The sequence below is a fragment of the Leptonychotes weddellii genome, chromosome 4 (genome assembly GCF_054177405.1).
Source record: "Leptonychotes weddellii isolate Sample4059 chromosome 4, ASM5417740v2, whole genome shotgun sequence".
NCBI lineage: Eukaryota > Metazoa > Chordata > Mammalia > Carnivora > Phocidae > Leptonychotes > Leptonychotes weddellii.
The window spans coordinates 56,279,265-56,300,747 of NC_138372.1; the positions used below are offsets into that span (position 1 = coordinate 56,279,265).

Genomic DNA, 21,483 nt, shown 5'->3' on the forward strand with positions numbered 1-21,483 from the left:
AGTTGTTGCTATTCTTTTCTTCAATCTCCTGTTGAGTTCATAGGTGTTCAGAATGGTTTGTTCCCTATCCAGCTGAATTCCTGAGAGCAGATGAAATCCAGGTCTCTTACTCCTCCACCATCTTGCTCCTCCCCCTATTTATTTATTTATTTGAGAGACAGAGAGAGCAAGAGCACCAGTGAGTTGGTAGGGGGAGGGAGATAAGCAGACTCTGTGCTAAGCACAGAGCCCAAGGCTGGTGATCCCAAGACCTTGAGATCATGACCTGAGCCAAAACTGAGAGTCAGACACTCAACTGCCTGAGCCACCTGAGCTACTCAGGTGCCATAGCTCGACATTTTCATACATCAGTGTGAATTTATCATTAAATCAAAGAGAAATTTTAAAGTCACTTGGTCTACTCCCATAATAATTTAACCTTTTTTCACTTTTCTCTTTAAGGTAACAAGTCACATATTAGAACCCTTATGTTAAAAGGGCTTCGCCCATCTCGACTAACAAGAAATGGATTTACAGCCTTGCACTTGGCAGTTTACAAGGTACAATATTTTTGTTCCCATAATACTGTATTACAACTTAAGATGATGTGCATCTTCAGACTGCTGCTGCCCTTCTTCCTCCTCTCCTCCTCCTCTTCTTCTTCTTTGTGTGTGTGTGTGTATGTGTGTGTGTGGCAAATTGGTAATCATGAAAAACATTCAGAGTGACCAGAGCATTACATTACTACATGAAGCTCTTTCTCTATATTGACCTGGTATTATCTATATACCAGACACATACTCTTTGTAACACTTACCATGTTTAACTCATTTAAGTCTCACAAGAAACCTGTAAGTGAATACTATTATTGTCCCCAAGATTACATGGTTAGTCAGTGGGTTAGCCAGGATTTAGGAGCTGGCCATCTGGTCCCCTTGCCAGAGCTTCTCACCAGGAGACCAAGCTGCCTCTGTGCAGTAGAGAATGAGATTGCCTTTGAGGATGAAAGAAGGACATTGAAGCTACATTTCTTTTTCTGCACATTTTCCTTAATTAAAAATATCTCTAGAGGCACCTGGGTGGCTCAGTTGGTTAAGCATCTGACTCTTGATTTTGGCTCAGGTCATGATCTTAGGATCATGAGAGCAAGCCCTGTATGGGGCTCCACACTGGGTATGGAGTCTGTTTAAGATTCTCTCTCTCCCTCTCTCTCTGCCCCTCCCCCCCACCCCACACGCAGGCACTCATGCAACATTCTCTCTCTCTCTCAAATAAATAAATAAAATCTTAAAAAAAATACTTCTAGAGTTCCCTTTAGTTTCCTTCTTTTATTTTTCCTACTTTTTCTTCAGTTTATTTCCTTGCATCAGTCCCTCCCAACTAATCTCAGTACCTGATCAGAAAGTAAATATAAAAGTGGGTTTGAAAAACTGGGATACTCAGTATTGGCATAGATCCTTGAGATTGTCATAAATATAAATTTATAGAATATATAAAATAAATATAAATTGTTCATTCTCTAATCATAATAAGTTTTTACTTACTCTGTACTTATGAGTTAAGTATTATACTAGGTTTTATATACATTATTTCTTTAACTATTAATATAACTTAGTGAGATGCATAATAGGGTTTATTTTATAGAAAAGGAAACTGAAGGTTAAAGTTAGCTATCTAGTGAATGTCAGAATAGTGATTGTCAAGTGCAGTTGGCTCATACTCTCAGATTCTCATTGTTATATTGCATATTTTGTTCTTTCTCAGTTTCATGTGAATCTGTGACAGGATTTCATTTCAGTTTTGTATGTGCAGGACCTGGGAGTGGGGCAGCTGTTGCTCATATCAGGATCACTTCACACTACAGTCCCTCCCCCAAACTTTAGAGTTTATCATGGTTAGGGGAAGAGAGCCATATTTTCCCACAATTCAGATTCACATATTCCTGTGATTCATAGTACAAATGCTCTAATATTCATCCTTTTTTGCGCCCAGCCAATTCCTAGTCAGTTTTATTTTGTTTTTTGTTTTTTGTTTTTTCTTGGAGAAAGTGTCAGTTATTTGCTAAATTGTCTTAATCATCCTGTGAAACTTGAATTGAGGCTGAATTCAGGATGTGGGAAACTGTGTCTGATGCTGGCTTTTCTGCTGAATAGCAGGAGGTGAGAGTAGAAGAGCTCCAAAGAATAGGAAGTGAGTTAAGGCAGTATGTGAAACTATGAATTCTGAATCTGACTGGGAGATTCCTTTCTGTATTAGTTTGTTTTCCTAACACTTAGTATGACACAACCATAGAAATTCATTCTGAATGATTTAGTGCTACAATCTTTACAGAATTTCTTCTACTTCTCTTTATCAAAACTAAATTTCCATATTTAGAATTCCCTTTGCTCTATTTCTTCTGTTTTCATATATTTTACAGAAGGATATATGGACTAGCTTGTTTTTAGCAAGTTTAAACAAATTTAGAGTCTTAGGACATAAGGTAGGCAAAAATTTTGAAAGGCTATAATTGAGTGCATGATTATTCCACCTATGCCTTAACAAAGGCAAAAACAAATTAAATTTACAATTTCCTTTAAAACACAGAAAGAATATAAAGTAGCCATTCATACTACCATTGCATTAAATCTAGTTCTAATTATCCATTCCCTGACCTGCCTAAGAAAAAGAAAATCCACTTACATCATCACAATACAATGATCAAAATCAGAAAATTTAATATTGATGCAATACTATTATCTAATCTATAGTCCAAATTCAAATTTGGTTAGTTATCTTATTAGTGTCATTTATGAAAAGCTGTTTATTTTTTTCTTGTTTAGGATTGATTCCAGAATCATTCATTTTTAGTTTTCTTGTCTCTGAATCTCTTTTATCTGAAAGAAATGTCCTTGCCTTTATTTCCTTTCCTTTCCTTTCCTTTCTTGATTTTAATATTTTGGTGCATACAGAACAGTTACTTATATATATTTATTTGGATTTTTATAAATATTGCAAGTGAACTTTATTTTTTCTTACCACTCACAAAATGAGTCACATCAGTTTTTATTGGTCACATCAGCAGCTCATTTAATCATACACCCTGGCATGCTGGTTAGCACTCCTCTTACTTGTTTTGTTTGTTATTGCTTTGTTTTTGCTCAGTTTTTTTAATAGGGGCTAGATTTATTGAGGTATAATTTGTGCACAATAAAATTCACAATTTTAAGTGGACAATTTGATGACTTTTAAAAATGTATATAGTCGTATACTATCATCACAGTCATGATATAGGACTTTTCTATCATATAAAAAAGTTCCCTCATACCTTTTTTGCAGTCAATTTCCTCCTCTATCCCCCTGACCTCTGGAAACCACTATGTGTTTTCTATCAGTATAATTGTTCCCTTTCTAGAATTTACCTATATGCAATCCATTCAGTATGTTTTCTTTTATATATGGTTTCTATCAGTTATCATAATACTATTGTGTGTTCAGTAATTCATTTATTTTATTGTGAATCTATATTCCTTTCTATGGATATAGTACCATTTGTTTAACAATATACTTGTTATGGACGTATGGGTTGTTTCCAGATTTTGGCTGTTATAAATAAAGCTGCTATTAATATTCATGTACAGATCTTTGTTTGAACATTTGTTTTTATTTCTCTTGGGCAATGCGTAGGAATGGAATTGATGGGTCGTATCATAAGTGCATGTTTATTTTATAAGAAATGCCAAACCCTTTACCAAATTGGCTATATCATCTTCCATTTCCATCAGCAATGTATTTGTTTCTAGTGATTATGTTATATACTCTTGCCAACACTTGTCAATATTTTTTACTTTAGCCTTTCTATTGAATATATATTAATATTTCATGATTAATGTGCATATCTCTAGTGACTAATGAAGTTGAATCAATTTTCGTGTGCTTATTTGTCATTTTTTTTTTTTTTGCTGTAGTGTCTGTTCAAATCTTTATCCCATTTTTAAATTTGGTTTATTGTTTTCTTGAATTATAAGAAAAGATCTCTATGTATTTGGATATGGGTCTTTTGTTGGATATACATTTTGAAAAATTTTCCCCAGTCTGTGGCTTGCCTTTTCATTTTCTTTTTTTTTTTTTTTGCCTTTTCATTTTCTTGTAGCAAAACTTGTATGCATTATTTGTTAACTGATTAGTGATTACACTATGGATCCTCAATAAACACATGCACTGTCTATTAATATCAGTCTACTTCACTTTAAATGTAAGAACCATCCATAGTATAGTTCCACTTTATCTTCATTCTTTATACTATTGTTGCCATATACATTATATCTATACATGTTATAAATTCCAATATATGGTTAGAATTTTTCTAATAAACACTTCATATCTTTTAGAGAAAATATCTTTAATTTTCAGCAGATTGGTTATAATAATCCTATGTATGATTTTCTCTGGACAATGCTTTTTAGAGTCCATTGAGCTTCTTAAATCTGTAAGTTTATGCTTTCATCAAGTTCAGAAATTTTGATCTCTATTTTTTTAAATATATATGTTAGAATGGTAATCTTTCACAGGTTACTGAGTCTCTGTTCATTTTCTTCTATCTTCTTTCTCTCTGTTTTAAATTTTGATTATTTCTAATTACTTGAATTCAAGTTCAAAAACGATTTCTCTGCCATCTCCCATCTGATGATAATCTGCTAAGAGTTATTCATTTCAGATACTATACTTTTCAGTTCTGGGATTTCCCTTGATGTTAAAATATAATTTCAATTTCTCTTCTATGATTATCCATCTGTTCCTTTATTTTTCCATATTTCCCTTTAAATTCTTGATTCTATCATTAATGACTGTTTTAAATGCCTTATCTGTTGTTTCTAACATCTGGATTACCTCAGTGTTTATTTCTATTGAGTGTTTTTTCTCTTGAGTTCATATTACATTTTCCAGTTTTTTCACATTTTTATTAATTTTTATCACATGTTAGACATTATGTATTATTTGTTACAATAAATCATCATGTCATCTTCCTTTAAAGGGTGTGGGGTTTTATTTTGTTTTTGTTTTTTTTTGGAAGGCAGTTACATTTCACCCAGTCAATCTTGATTTGACTTTTTGTTAGGGTGGGTCTATTTGAGTTTCAGACTTAGCCTAATAGCATACCTCTTACTCTAGGATGTGGTCCTTACTCCTGAATATGGTTCTTACTCCTAAGATGTGGATTTTTGATATCTTACCTGAATACCCAAGTCACTTAATAAAGTCTCCATTCTGGTTTCTGGAACTCCAAAATTTCCTATTACTACATGATCTCTTCCATCATTACCATATACTTTTCAGCCATTAATTGGTGATCTTACCTACTACAGAGTTTTTCTCTGTTTCTGTGCAGCCCAACTCAAAAATCTATAGTGAATCTCAATGCAGATATCTGCAGTCCTCTCTTTGTGCAGCTTCTTCTTCTGTTCCAGTTACCCTGCTTGACAAATTACAATCATTTTATAATCCCAGAAATTTAATCTTGATTGTCAACTCATTATGATTGCCCTTTCACTTTCTCTTCTGTGACAGAGAAATATCTCAGGCAGAAAGTCAGAACAATCATGGAATATTGTGGAGGCTTACTTTGTGTCTTCCCCTTCTTCCAAAGATCACAGTCTTTTGTTCATGTTGTTCAATGACTTAGAACAGAAGTGTCATATATTTTGTTCCATTTTATGTATTTGACTTGTCAGTGAGGAAAATCTGTATAAGTTATCCAGTCATGTACCCATCTATTTTTAGGTTTTAGATTACTTCCAAACATATGAAATACCTAATAGGCGCAATCTAGGATTTGCACCTTAAGCACATCATTTTGGAAGTAATCTAAAAATAGATGGGGGCATGACTGAATAACTTGTACAGATTTTCCTTACTGACAAGTCAAATACATAAAATGGAGCAAAATATATGACACTACTGTTCTAAGTCATTGAATTAAAGAGGGCATGTATTGAATGGAGCACTGGGTGTTATACGCAAACAATGAATCATGGAACACTACATCAAAAACTAATGATGTATGGTGATTAACATAACATAATAAAATAAAACTAAAAAAAATACTGTTGTTATCCATTACCTGCATAATAAAATTCAAAGTCTAAATAAGAGTTTCAAAATCCCTTAATTCACAATTATGCTGGAATCACTTTTCAGACTCCTACAGTCTCTGCTCTTCCAACTCTAATGGTTTTCAAATTTAATATGCATAAGAATTATATGGTAACTACATATTTAAAATGGATATTTCTCTCCACATCTCACTTCAATCAAATTTGGTACATATAGAATATGCTGGGAATCTAAAATTTTAACAAACAGCCTAGGCAATTTTGATGTAAGCAGTCTAAGGCTAAATGATAAGGATCATTGTTCAAGTCTTGCAACTCAGATGTGGTAAGAAGACCAGAAGCACCTGCCTCAAATGAGTTTTAGAAATGCAGAGCCTCATTCCCTATCCCACCCCTAACCAACAAGAACGTGTGTTTTTGTTTTTGTTTTTGTTTTTTTAAAGATTTCATTTATTTGACAGAAACACAGCGAGAGAGGGAACACAAGCAGGGGGAGTGGGAGAGGGAGAAGCAGGCCTCCCGCTGAGCAGGGAGCCTGATGCGGGGCTCGATTCCAGGACCTGGAATCATGACCTGAGCCGAAAGCAGCCGCCTAACGACTGAGCCACCCAGGCACCCCAAGAACGTGTGTTTTGTTGTTGTTGTTGTTGTTTTAATCCCAGCTGACAGGTTTACAGACTAAAGTTTGAAAAGCATTGTTCTAGATTATTTCATTCTTTAGGACAAGCATTTTTCACACTTCAGTGTTTTTATTCTTATTATTTCTTCTGCTTAAATATATTTTTATTTCTTTTCCTAGTAGGAGATTATTACATATTTGAAACCAAGATAAACTGAGCTTCCTCGAGCTTTCTTGAACAAAAAGGATCGTGTCTTCTGGATTATTACATTTAATTCAACCTATGTCTTTTGGCTCACTAGACCTGGGTTCTTATTACCACACAACCATGCCTAACAGAAAGCTGTTTTCTATTCATGGTGATCCATAGCCTAGAAACTGTTGTATCTTCTTTTCTGACGTTTTTTCTTCCTTAACACGTGTATTTGATTGCAAAATTGATATTTCTTTTCAACTATCATAAAATCCAGGTCACAATGCATGTGTTTCATACTTTCTGAATCCTTTACTTACATAGATTTTCTCTGCCTCAGCACTACTGATATTTTGGATTGAATTATTCCATGTTGTGGGGCTGTCCTGTGCATTGTAAGATATTTAGCAGCATTCCTGGCCTCTAGTCTCTAGATCCTGGTAGCCACTTCTCCCATCCCCAGTGTGACACCAAAAATGTCTACAGACATTGCCCCTTGAGGACAAAATCACCCCCTGCTGAAAACCATTAATATAGAGGACAAAATTAATTGATATCTTTTTAAAATCCAAGTTACCTTTTTATTTGAATAAATAAAGTTTCCTGATTAAAGGGAGCATTTTCTCCAAGTAGGAATTTGTCAAGATAATAATAACAAATTCTTGGAAAAAGAAACAAAAATCACACACACAAAAATACTTTTTGTTTTTGTTTTTTTTCTTTTTTGATACTTAACTAAATCTTCCAGTTAATTGCAACTTTTAAACACTGCTTAAAATTTTTAATTTAAGGAACCAGAAAACATTTATACCCACAAATTAGATCAAACATTAAGATTTATTTTTACACTTACATTTCTTCTTAGTAAACTAATATTTCATAATCTCTAAATTAACATGTTCTCAGTAAAAACTTGATAGGATGTTATTGAAAACACTAATTTATCCTTCAATTCTTATATAAGCACTACTTCCTGGAGAACCTTCCCTGACCCCTCCCAAATCTGGATTAGGTGCTCCTTCCATGTACTCTCATAAACACCCTGTACACCTTCTCATACTGTGAATGATTCTCTTTCATTACATGGTTACTTCTCTACATCTTCCTCTAGTTTAAGGGTCACAATCTTAAGTATGTGTAGAATGATACAGGTAACATAAATGAATTAAGGTGTTAGATAATATGACAAAGTTAAATGGGGACTAACACTTGGACTCAGTGTTTTTGAGACATAAGACATGATGGAGACTGTGGCAAATTAGAGAACTTATGCTCCATGTAAAGGAGCAGTCAGCATTCAGCTCCAGCTAATCATTGCCATGTAGGCAGGTAAGCCCAGTATTGCCCCAAATTTCAGAGAATCAGAAATTATGAAGTTTCCTGATATTTAATTTCCATTAATTCAAAATTTTAGTTTTAACTATTATGCAAGCCAAACCATATACATAGTTTCCCCCTTGTGACTTGTTTCTGTGAGCACCACCAAGGCAGAGATTAGATCTAAATTTCTTATCATCTTAATCTAAGTGCATAGAATAGTTCCTGGTGTATATTCATCAATAAATACATGTTGCATAAATAAATAAATGAAGTTATAATTCTATGGTGAATAATCCTATTATTCAAAGGAGGAAGAATCATGTTGACATTGGACAAAATATGGTTCTATTTTAGCCATTAGATGTGGAAATTAGAAAATTGTCAGATATCTCCTTAAGGAATGTTTAGTGAATTTGTGGGAATAGAGAGTGTAAAAATGGATTGAAAGTAAATGGAGTTGGGAAAATGTAGGCATTGAATAAAGATTGGGCAGTATCTTGAGGAGAGATAGGATCACAGAAAGATTCTACAATAGTGTGTTTCTCGATCTTTTTAAAGTTTTGCTTCTTTGGATAAACATAAACATTCACTGTCTGTTTACATGTATTTTATTTTAAAATAAATAAAATTAAAGTGAAAACAAAGAAATTATAATACTCAATTTGCTTTTTCAAACAACAAGTATTTGCATTCTCCCAAATTCCCAGAGATTCTGATTAGCTCCTCCCTATTAAATCAACACTATATTACTGAAAGAGAGAACAAGTATATTCAAAGGCCAATTGGAAGCAGCCCACAGGACATGATTATTGAACACTAGGAAACAGAAGAGGAAGGGTCAGCAATGGTGATGAGAAAAAAAGAGGTCCAAAGCAAAATTAGAGGCCTTACTCTGAGTACAGGTACTCAATCTACAGTGTGTTCCTTCTCTCTTTTCTCTCCTTTTTTTCAAAATTTCAAGCAAAGTCAAGTATTCCTGTCACACCAAAACCTTTAATAAGTGCTATCTTTTGCAGAGGTAAATTCAGAATTATTTCAACAAGAGGCATGTAGGTGTGAACTTTCATGAGCAGTTATTTTTATACTGATTAATGGATCCTTTCACTGGAGATGTCTATGATACATGAGGCAGCTCTAGTCCATTAAACTTTAATGCCTAGAACTAAATATGTTTGATACTGAAGCTCTGTATAGTCCCTTGCCCTAAAAGAAACCTTAATATTCTTTGAAGACTACAAAACTGCTTTTTTACTTTTTTCCCTACTAGCATAAACACCAGACTGTAATAATTACTGGGCTGGGTAAATTGGGTTATAGAGAAAAGATACTTAAGTAAGCACATTATTAAAATATTTACTTATATATCCCTGTTTTCACACCCAGAAACCCAGTCTTCTTTCCAAACCAAGTTCAGGTCTTCCTTGCAGCTTGATGTGACATTTCAGGGAATATTACAATATTTGAGTTAGATAGGGTATTACAGAAAACAATTTAGCCCAACTCTGCATCTTGCAGGTGAAGATATTGAGGTATTTCATGATTAAACATATTTGGGGATAAAGTGGACTAAGATTAAGATGTAAGGTGAATGTTCTCATAGGTCAATCTTGGGGGTGACATTTAATATTAGTATATGAATTTATACTTGTAAGAATCTTGAGTTTACAAACATTCCCACATACATTATACAATTTGATCCTGTTACAACCCTGTAAGATGGATACAGCAGATATTAGATTCCCTTTTTACAGGTGAAGAACACATGGTCAGGGCTTACACATGAAAGGCAAAAAATTGAGAGTAGAATATTAGTTGGGGGTGGAGGGTAACATGTTGTATTTAAAAAAGCATAGGACTTAAAATCAGAAGGTCTAAGTTCAAATCCCAGTTAAGCTTTGATTTAAATGTGCATTAAAGAAACATTTTATGATATGTTATGCCAGTTGAGTTCTTGAAAAGCCGGCTCTGAAAGGGATTTTGGAGTGCAAGAGATTTATTTGGAAGTGACACCTGTGAAAGGCAAAGGAAGGCAGTGGAATTAGTCTGGGGAAGCTGTCAGACCACAGTGAGACTCACTAAAATCTTTGCCAGCCCAATGGGAGCTCCAGAGCAAAAATTGCCTATTAGAGGAGTAATGCTTGAGTGGCAATGGCTAGGTCCTTTTACCACCAGCTTTCTCAGTCAATGACTGGGGGCCACTTTGAAAAGATCTCAACTCTACTGCTGCAGTGGATCCTGAAGAGGGTTATTGCCAGCTAACCACATTCCCAGCACACTCTTCTTGAAGGGAGATTTGAGTGGCGTATCTCTACATCTGCCAAACAATGGGAAATACTCAGTATTTTACATTAAATGAAAAAGGCAGATTATTTATCTCTATATGTAGTATAGCTCAATTGTGTACATAATAATTAACAACAAAAATTATGTGTCAAGCATTATGCAAAATGCATTACATCATTTGATTTAATCCTCACAACAACTCTGTAAGATTGACACTATTATGATCTCCATTGTATAGAAAAAAAAGCCCCATAGCTTAAGAAGTTAGGGAACATGTCTCAAATGTAGGAAGTGGCCATTAGAATGCAAACACAAGTACTTTGCAGTGCTAGTCTGTGCTCTTATCTAGTTTCATGAAGGTCCATACCTGAGAAAAAGAATGGAAGGAAATAAATGAATAATTGATACTAGTGATTATATGGTGGTACTACAGGTTATAAATTGTTATTTATTCCTTTACTCTGTTTTCTACATTTTCTACTATGACATGTGCTAGTCGTCTATTAAAGCATAACGAATTACCGCAAACTTAGTCCTCTAATACGACAGTCATTTTATTATTCTTAGGGATTCTCAGTTCAGAAATTCAGACAAGATGCAGCAGGGATGGCTTGATTCTGCTCGACTGTATTTGGGGCCTCAGCTGAGAAGACAGAAATGACTAGGGTACTTCATCAACCAGGAAATTGGAATCCCCTGGAGGCTTCACATATCTGGTGCCTGGGCTGGAATGACTGTAAGTCTAGCTTTAGCTGGATCATCTGAGGGGAAAGCTTGTATATGATATGCAGCTTCTCTGTGTGGCCTGGGATTCCTTACAGCCTGGCTGCCTCAAGTTAGTCAGACTTCTTACATGGTAGCTAATAGCTTCAAGAACAAGTGTTCCAGAAAATAGAAGGAAGATATGTGGCTTTTTATGACCTAGCCTTAGAGGAAACATAGTTTATTTCTACCACACTCTTTTGATCAGAACCCACCTGGATTCAAGGGGAAAGGCCACAAATTTCACATCTATATGGGAAGATTATAAATGAATTAGTGTTGTGTTTTAAAACCTCCAGAGGACATATTTCCATAATCAGAAGAAAGTAAATTTTAAACATTAAAAATTCCCAGTTTATTTTCATTCTGAAATAGAACTACCAAAAAACAACAACAAAAAAGTGAGTGTGTGTGTGTGTGTGTGTGTGTGTGTGTATTTAACTTATGAGATTTGGTGGTAGAGAATCTAAGCTCCCTGACACTAATGGTTACTTATCTTGGCTTTATCCATAGTAACAATCACAGAGCTAACAATAGGCAAGATATTAGATGCTGTGTTACGGTTTTATGCATAGTACAAAGTTGGAGTTGCTAACATTACAAGAAATTTTTCCCATTTACATAAATCTTTAGAGGTCTATTGTATCTCAAATCCTATTTTTTCAAGGATTTGCTAGACAGATTTTTTATCCAAGCCTTACTGTACCACACACGGATTTTCTTTTGTTTAAAAATAAATAGTGTACAGGGGCTCCTGGGTGGCACAGTTGATTAAGCATTGGACTCTTGGTTTCGGCTCATGTCATGATCTCAGGGTCATGAAATTAAGCCCCGCCTCTGGCTCTGCACTGAGCACAGAGTCCGCTTAAGACTCTCTCTCCCTCTCCCTTGGCCCCTTGCCTCCCAACTCTCGCTCTCATAAATAAATAAATCTTTAAAATTAATTAATTAATTAGTATTGTACACACTAATGCATAACAGAGGCTTATTTCTCCACACTTTAGAATGCTTCTGTGTAAAATCTTTAAAAAAATTTTTTGCCTTTAGATACTTGTTATATATCATAGAGTGCAAACAATAAGATCAACTTTGTCATATTTAAAATTTACCCATGTTATTATTTTATATGAATGATTTTTCCTCCCTGGAAGGTGTGTGCCATATTGCTGACTTTTAAAATAATTCCATTAGAACACAATACTTCTGTATAGCAGGAAAAAAATGTTTGGGACTCCTCAGTTAAATGCAACAAAATACAGCAAAAGTACATCCTCTCTTTGATATTGGAACTAAGGAAGGATCAGGTAAAGCACCATGGATCGTCAAACATGAAGCATGGACTTTAGAGTCAAACACACCCGATTTTGTATCTAGCTCCAACACTTACAAACTACTTAAGGTTCTACAAGTACTTTAAATTCTTTGAGTCTGACTGCTATCAGCCATGATAGGGATAATAGTCTTTTTCTCATAGGTAAGTTGTAAGGCTTGAAGAGATGATGTCAGTAAATCATTTTACATGGTATTTAGCCCATAGTAAGCAATTTTTAAGTAGCAATGATTGCTTTGTTACAATCTCTTTAGCATAGCTTGGGAATATAAAAGTTCTATCTTTATAGTATTTAGTAAAAAAAAAAAATTAGGTCAATCAGAGGTCAACTTGAGAAATCTAACCAAGATATGAAAGGATAATTTAGTACTTCAGACTGACCTCAACATTTGACTATTCTGAAGAAATCATGACATACCAACTCTTACATGACACAAATTTTGGCTAAATAAGAAAAAATAAAGATAGTTGAGAAAAGGATGGATGTGCATTTACTAGAATTTGCCTGATAAATATTTCATCTATTCCATTATTTTACATGTAATTATTTTAATGTAGCCTAGTACAGTGCTTGTCATAAGGTAGACATTCACTAATAAATATTTGTCAAATTAAAGAGTATCTGTCTTTCTATGGATTTGTACAAGTTCTTCATATATATACAAACCACTTGTCAGTGTTAGATATTGTGAATATTTCTTCAATTTGTCATTTATCTTATTGTATTTTTAATACTTTTATTTGCTTAAGTTTATCATGTTTTCCCTCTATTTTAAAAAGTGATTTTGTGCTTAAAAAGACTTTCTCCATTTCCCTGCATTTAAATGCCTATCCATCTGCAGGGAAAAAAATGTTTTAAGGTGATGTCTTTTTCATTTACCTCAGAGACTTTAGCTCTCACCTGTCTTTAACCCTCACCATTTAAAAATAAAAGTTATTGATGAGGTTGGAGTTAACTCCTGTGAATTGTTTTGTTTTGTTTTGTTTTTTCTGGACGAAGCAGAACTGGTAGACATTTCCTGTTTCCAGTACTGCTTCAGAGTTTTCCTATGTTTTAATACTTTGATTAATTCAGTGGGTAGCTAATGAAGCAGAAGTAAAGTTGTGGGGAGGAGGTAAGGGCAAAGGAGAAACAGGAGTTAGATTATGGAGTCAATTCACTTTCTTATTTGGAAGTTTTCACTGAGGATCAAACTAAACCCCAGTCTTCTATGTCCAATGGCAGTAAGTTTATTGAGTATTATTTTGCCAGGTACCTTACAAGTACTTTAAACGTATTATCACATCAGTTGTGAATGCACAGTTTGTATATGTATCACATCAGGACATACAGTTCCTGTCCCCTTTATTTATAACCAAGGAACTTAGTGTAAAGGGGTTATGTAACTTGCCCCAGTTGACAGTCATTAGCAGAGCTGGTATTCTAACTTTGGAGTAATTCTAGTACCCGCAGTCTTAACCCTAAGGATCTCATGTAACTTAACATGTGAAAAATAAAATATTTTATTTCAACCTCAAAAACTGCTTCTTCCCGATTCTTCCCTAGCTCTGTATCATGTCATTCTCCTGCTAGCTATTGCACTTGGAAAAAATTCAAACACCAAATACCATGGCTTACAAGGTCCTATAAAATCAGGGGTCTTAGACCTCATCTTGAACATTACTTTTCCTTTTTTTTTAATTAACATATAATGTATTATTTGTTTCAGGGGTACAGGTCTGTGATTCATCAGTCTTACACAATTCACAGAGCTCACCATAGCACATACCCTCCCCAGTGTCCAACACCCAACCACCCTATCCCTCCTGCCTCCCTCCATTCCAGTAACCCTCAGTTTGTTTCCTGAGATTAAGAGTCTCTTATGGTTTGTTTCCCTCTCTGGTTTCGTCTTGTTTCTTTTTTTTTTTAAAGATTTTTATTTTTTTTATTTAACAGAGAGAGAGAGAGAGTACAAGCTGGGGGAGTGGCAGGCAAAGGGAGAGGGAGAAGCAGGCTCCCTGCTCAGCAGGGAGCCCGATGTGGGGCTCAATCCTAGGACCCCGGGATCATGAACTGAGCCGAAGGTAGACACTTAACTGTCTGAGCCACCCAGGCTCCCCGGTTTCATCTTGTTTCATTTTTCCCTCACTTCCCCTATGATCCTCTGTCTTGTTTCTCAAATTCCTCATATCAGTGAGATCATATGATAATTGTCTTTCTCTGACCGACTTATTTCGCTTAGCATAATACCCTTTAGTTCCATCCACATCGTTGCAAATGGCAAGATTTCATTTTTGATGGCTGCATAATATTCATTCCATTGTGTGTGTGTGTGTATAAATATATAAATTTTATATATATATATACACACACCACATCTTCTTTATCCATTCATCTGTTGATGGACATCTAGGCTCTTTCCATAGTTTGGCTATTGTAGACATTGCTGCTATAAACATTGGGGTACATGTACCCCTTCAGATCCCTACATTTGTATCTTTGGGGTAAATACCCAGTAGTGCAATTGCTGGGTCATAGGGTAGCTCTATTTTTAACGTCTTGAGGAACATCCATACTGTTTTCCAGAGTGGCTGCACCAGGTTGCATTCCCACCAACAGTATAGGAGGATTCCCCTTTCTCCGCAACCAACAGAATGGGAAAAGATATTTGCAAATGACACATCAGATAAAGGGCTAGTATCCAAAATCTATAAAGAACTTATCAAACTCAACACCCAAAGAACAAATATTCCTTTCTTTATTTTTAACCTTCTACTCAACACTGGCCTTCAAGCATACTAAGTTTATTTCCATCTTAGGAAATTATGTGTTTCACACTTAGCTGCTACTTGATCTTCAGTGGCCACCCTTGAAATTGTGACTTGGATTTCTCCTTTTGGTATTTACCATTTATCTCAAAGTGTACCTTCTCAGAGAAGTGAAGCTTTCCCTGACTACTCAGTTTAAAGTAGCCACTTTATCATTTGCTAGTTTTCCTTCACAGTCATTGGTACTTTATGATACTGTATATAATATTTTTTATTTATTTATTTTTATTTATTTATTTTAGAGAGGAGAGAGCATGTGCATGGGGGTGGGGGCAGAGGGAGAGGGACAGGAGAGAGAGAATCCCAAGCAGACTCCCCATTGAACATGGAGCCTGATGGGGAGCTCAATCCCAGGACCCTGAGACCATGACCTGAGCCAAAATCAAGAGTTGGTTGCTCAACCTACTGAGCCACCCAGGTTCCCTTCTTATTTATTTTATGTCTCTCCTCTTACTGTATATACAGTACAAATGTAAGCTCCATGAAAGCAGAATTTTAACTGTCTTACACAATGCCATGTTCCCTCTGCTCAGAACAGTGTTTCACATACCATATATGCTCAATAAGTGTTTGTTAAGTATATGAAAGGTTTATTGAAAAAGAGAATAATGTCATCAAAACTGTGCATAAGAATATTTATTTAGTAGCAGTATGGAGGCTGGACTGTGGTGGGAAAAGGCTTAATCACGGAGACTAGTGAGAAGACTGTAAAATGGAGGGTGATGTTAGAAATAAGAAAAAATGTAGGAAGTACTAATGACTTAGAACCAACAGAATTCTGAAACTAAATGAGTTGAAGGACTCAAAGACATTTGAAACAAGAAAATGTCATTATATGAATAAGAAATACTAGGCGATGACAGATAACACTGGGAAAATTATGAATGGTATTTGCAAGAGCAATTTTGAATTTTGAATTTGAGATGCCATTGATAGGCAGGATGTATGGAATTTGGACTTAGAGGGATTTGGACTAAAGATGAAGTTATCTGATTGTGTAAGAATTGCCAAAGGTGGCATTTGGAATGAGAAAGTGGCTTGAGGCTAAACTCACTTTTTGAAGGCAGACAGAAACAAAGAGGAGGCAAGAAGAAAGAGATCATCTGACTATAGACAGGAAGAGGATTGACATTGGATTTGGTAAACAAGGTTACCTTCTGAAACTGAGGAGGTGATTTCAGGACAATGGTGAGTCCTTCTGTCTTAGGTGGAAGAAACTAGCATGGCAATTTCTCTTGATAATATAAGGCAAGCACAAAGGGAGAAGAGATGGTGTGAGAAAGAGCAAAATTCAATGTGTAAGGAGTATAGTGAACTCAGTTGGGATTTATGTAAGATTTGGGTATACATAGCTAGAGATTACTGAAGAAATGAGATCACAGCTGTCAGCAGTGAGTGTCAATAACTTTTTATGGAAGCTTGGAAAATGAAGGCAAGGATAGAGATAAAATTAGCTTAGCTTTAGTGGGAAAAAAAAGAATGGAGAAAACGCAGGTCTGTATCTGAACAGAAGGAGCCAAAGGAATAGTAAAGGAACACAAAATCTTTAACTTATTTAGTAGAACAGGTGTGCAGAGTAGAAAATTTGGAAACTATAACATTAATTTTGCTATTTAGAATTTTTTACCAAAGTTTTTTCACTTTTTTATAACTTCTCCTTTTTTATAACCTTCAGTTATGTGTAACAGGATTAAGAAATCAAACTTTTTTTTTTTTAAATGAGAGGATTTTCTTAACCAACAGTTTGAAATAATATGTTTATGGATAAGTGCAATGACCTATCTCATGAAGACTTGACTTTCTTGCCACAGAGTGTGTTTGAGATGTTGGTGGGCCAAGTATTAAAGAAGTTATGGTTTGAATTCTTACTTTGAGAGAGAGGGTTAAACATGAAGACTGTTCTTTGCATTCCCTTCCAATTGTGGGGTATTATGAATATGTGACCCTCCATATCACTCTTTTGAGTGTTCTGACTTACAAAATAAGGTATATAATAGTAATTTTCATAGGATAATTTAGATAAATACTTATTTTTTATTTTATTTTTTTATTAAGCATTTTTAAAGCCCTACCATGTACCAGGTTTAAATAAGTTAATGCATATGAAAGGATCATTACATAATAAAAATTCAGTGAATGTAAATTGCTATTAATATTGTGAAAAGTTGGGCGCCTGGGTGGCTCAGTTGGTTAAGCGACTGTCTTCGGCTCAGGTCATGATCCTGGAGTCCCGGGATCGAGTCCCGCATCGGGCTCCCTGCTCGGCGGGGAGTCTGCTTCTCCCTCTGACCCTCCTCCCTCTCATGCTCTCTGTCTCTCATTCTCTCTCTCTCAAATAAATAAATAAAATCTTTAAAAAAAAAAAAATATTGTGAAAAGTTCCCTGTCTCTCCAAGGACAGAGATACACTGCAAATAATAGTACAAGGAAAGTAAGGATCACTTTGGCCATTGCATAAATTATTCTAATTCAAAGGCCTAAATACTACTTCAAGCATTTTCACTGTTAAAATGAGTTAAGAAAGACACTACTGATTAATTATGTATAGGGCCATGACACTATGTGTCATTAATGTGTATAGGAACCATGACACATATGTAGAGAAGAAGTAATTACCGAATTACCAGGAAATAGTCCACTGCAGTCAGTCCAATCATGCAGTTGCCAGCGAAAGCACATTTTTCGGAGTGACCTACACATAAGACTGAGTTGAGTTTGCAAGAGCCTCACCATAGGTAATGTCCTTTCTATCTTTCATGGTCAAGTGGTAGAGGATTGATTGAAACTGAATAGCCTTGTCATTTGTTCCTACATTTCAAGCATTTGAGAGCTGCTCTCTGCTGTCTCATGTGCTCTTATACCAGAAATCACACTTAGGTTTTCTTTGAGCGCCTAAACTGGCTGACAGTCAGGGAATCAATATATCCTGTTGCACAGTGTCCAAACCTGCTATTAGTAGAAAAGTAACACTAAAGATGTGTTTCTTTACAGGACAGTGCAGAATTGATCACTTCTCTGCTTCACAGTGGAGCTGACATACAGCAGGTTGGCTATGGTGGCCTCACTGCCCTCCATATTGCTACAATAGCTGGTCACCTGGAGGTAAGTCTTACCTTGGTCACCTGTGAAAACAAACCTGGCTCTTTTGATTCTTGTTCTGAACTATTTTCAAAGGCTGGCTTTTCAGATTCTAGGAGTTGGCTTATTTTTTAGCTACTGAATACGTACATTTATTTTGAGGATCAAGTTAAGCTATATAAATGCTCTTTTGATAGTTAATTCAGGCTGTTTTGTAACAATCTAATCAAACATCAATTAATATAAAGATGGCTGGATACACACAGGCTTTATAGATGTGATTAAGAGCATAGATTTTGGAGTCAGGCAATCACTTACTGTGTTTACCTCAAACAAATTATTGTCATCTCTGTTTTCTTCATTTATGAAATAGAAATTATAATAGGTTTATTGTAATGATTAAATTAGATAATCCATATAAAGCACTTTGCAGATTGCCTCATGTAGATTAAGGACTCAATGAAAGATCATTCTTGCATTCATTCGCTTATGTATTATTTGATTTATTAAGCATCTGTTGTGCCATAGATAGTGTTCTAGTTCTGAGGTGAGAGTAGCAAAAAATTAGGCAAAACTCCATTTTCTTGGAGTTCAGTTGTAGAGAATGAGCTAGACAATAAAGAAAAGAAAACACATAATGTCAGTTAGTAGTAAGTACTAGAAAAATAATAAAACACGTTAAAATGAAAAGAGTAGAGAAGTGGGCACCATTTAAAATAAACTATATAGTAAAACTGTATATAAAATATATGTGATAACACGTGCAAAGACCCTGTGGCCGAAAAGAATTAGTTGTGTTTCAGGGACACAAGTAAACCAAAGTTATTAGTGTGGTGTGAGCTAGAGATAGAGTGATGGAGATGAGGTCAGGTGGATGGTTACAAACAAGATCACAAAGTGCTTTTAAAGACCAAGGGAAGGACTCTGGATCTTGTCTTAGATTTAATTACTAAAATATTAATTTTGTACATACAAAGCATTTTGTATTATTTATTTAATCTACTCACAAATCCTCATGAAATAGTTTTTAATGTCACTGCCATTTGATAGATATAAAACCATGGCTCTTCTATAGTCATTGTCTTTAGATATTGCAAAGAGCCATGTCTGGAGTCCTGGTCAGTTTACTCAAAATTCCATGATTTTCCCACTGTATTATTTGTGATAACCACAATATCTTTATTATTAGTTATCTATTTCTCCCTTTTAGTCATGTTACAAGTTAAATTGTACTTTCTTTGCTAACACACACACACACACGCCAACTGTGAGCAAGTAGAGCTGCATATAAAATCATATATAAAACCTATAAAATGGGTGTGATCCACTTCCCTTAACAGAGTCACTTTAAAGGGCTCTTACATTCAATAAATATTAACAATCTCATTGAGAGCAAAATAGTTTCCTTCATGCTGACATTTCCACCCCTTACTGTGTCTTATTTCTCCCCCCAAAATAGATCTTTTTGGTGAGATTTACTGTAAATATAAGTAAATCTGTGTTACTTATAAGAGGGGAAATTTCATTAGAATCACCTAAATATCAGTGTTTTCCAAAAAAGAAAACAACTGAGGCCAGGGATAAAGTAAATGGAAGGTAAACATTAAGAAGCCTGGGTGGAAGAATTGGCGAGGTAGACATTAAGTTCCAGTGAGATTTGTTCAATCTCTTAATTCAGTGGTGGGGAGGGGAATGGCAGAATATGTTTTGCAAAACAAAATGCTTTTTGTCTACTGCTGAGCTGATTACATTTGTAAGGGATAGACTTACAAGTTTCAAAAGCAAGGTGGTTAAGAGCTTGGTCTCTTCATCTCCTATTCAAATACTCTTTTCTTGCTTTGTAAATCATAGTGTGGAAGGAAATATAATTCTACCAGCCTTAGGGCAAACTTTACCAAAATCATTCCAGATAGGTTTCTACTCTTGTCTTGCATTTCTTCATGGATTCTCCAACGTCCTTTATTAGCTGTTGTATAACATTTAGTGACTTTTATTGCCAATCACTGCTGGTACATAAAGCAGGTTTTATATACATTAAACTTTATTCTCTTCTTATCTAATGGACTAACTAAGGTACAAATCAGATAATAAAAGAAAATGATATTCAAAAAACCTACAAGCATCATATTCAAAATGCAAAATTATTTTCTTTGAATGATTTTTCCAAAGCTATTAATTGCAATACTCACTTTTAGTATATTTTCTTCCCCCCATATTCATTCATTCATTTAATATATATTTTTGAACCTCTACTTTTTCCATAGTATAGTGGTAGAATATGGAAATGATATAAGAAAATATGACGTACTTTTTCCTTCTAAAGACATTATAGTGTAGCTGGACACACAAAATTAATACACAGGAAAAATTATATAAACAATTCAAAAGTAAAATAGTAAGGACGGAAGGGAAAAGAGTCAAAGATCAGAGTGAGTTTGGTAATTAGGAACAATTAGAAATCTAGCAAGAAATAACAACACAAAGTGAGGAGTGTTAGGAATTCACTGGGAATAGAGATCAACATGGACTGAAAGAGTTGGGGAAGGATTTATGAGAGAGGTTTTGAAATTGAGCTGAACTTTAAAGAGTAGTGAGAACTGTACAGAGAAAAGAGGAATCATGTCCAGATATGGTAAGAAGAATGAACTGAACACATTTAGGGGAGAGTGAATATAATGCTAGATGAACAGATTGTGAAGAGTCCCTACAAGTAAATTTGGATGTTAGGAATGGACCAGACTAAGGAAACTGAGAATAAAAGTCCAAGGAGTTTAATTCAATTCAGTAAGCAATTATTGTAGTTTATGATGTGTAACACACATGCCTAGATGGTGTGGTAGATAAAGAGATAAATAGAAGACAGAAATTCTTTTTTTTTTATTTTATTATGTTATATTAATCACCATACATTACATCATTAGTTTTTGATGCAGTGTTCCATGATTCATTGCGCATAACACCCAGTGCTCTATTCAGTACATGCCCTCTTTAATACCCATCACCAGGCTAACCCATCCCC

The 21,483-nt window shown here is 35.0% G+C and overlaps 1 protein-coding gene across 1 annotated transcript in view; it reads left to right on the top strand.

Annotated features, from left to right (window-relative positions):
* The window catches only part of TNNI3K (TNNI3 interacting kinase), a 280,406-nt gene that overhangs the window by 20,799 nt on the left and 238,124 nt on the right, over positions 1 to 21,483 (top strand). The window contains exons 4-5 of the mRNA XM_081818637.1: positions 442 to 539; positions 18,378 to 18,488. Of these exons, the coding sequence (XP_081674763.1) occupies positions 442 to 539; positions 18,378 to 18,488 (209 nt within the window). The remainder of the gene's footprint in view (positions 1 to 441; positions 540 to 18,377; positions 18,489 to 21,483) is intronic.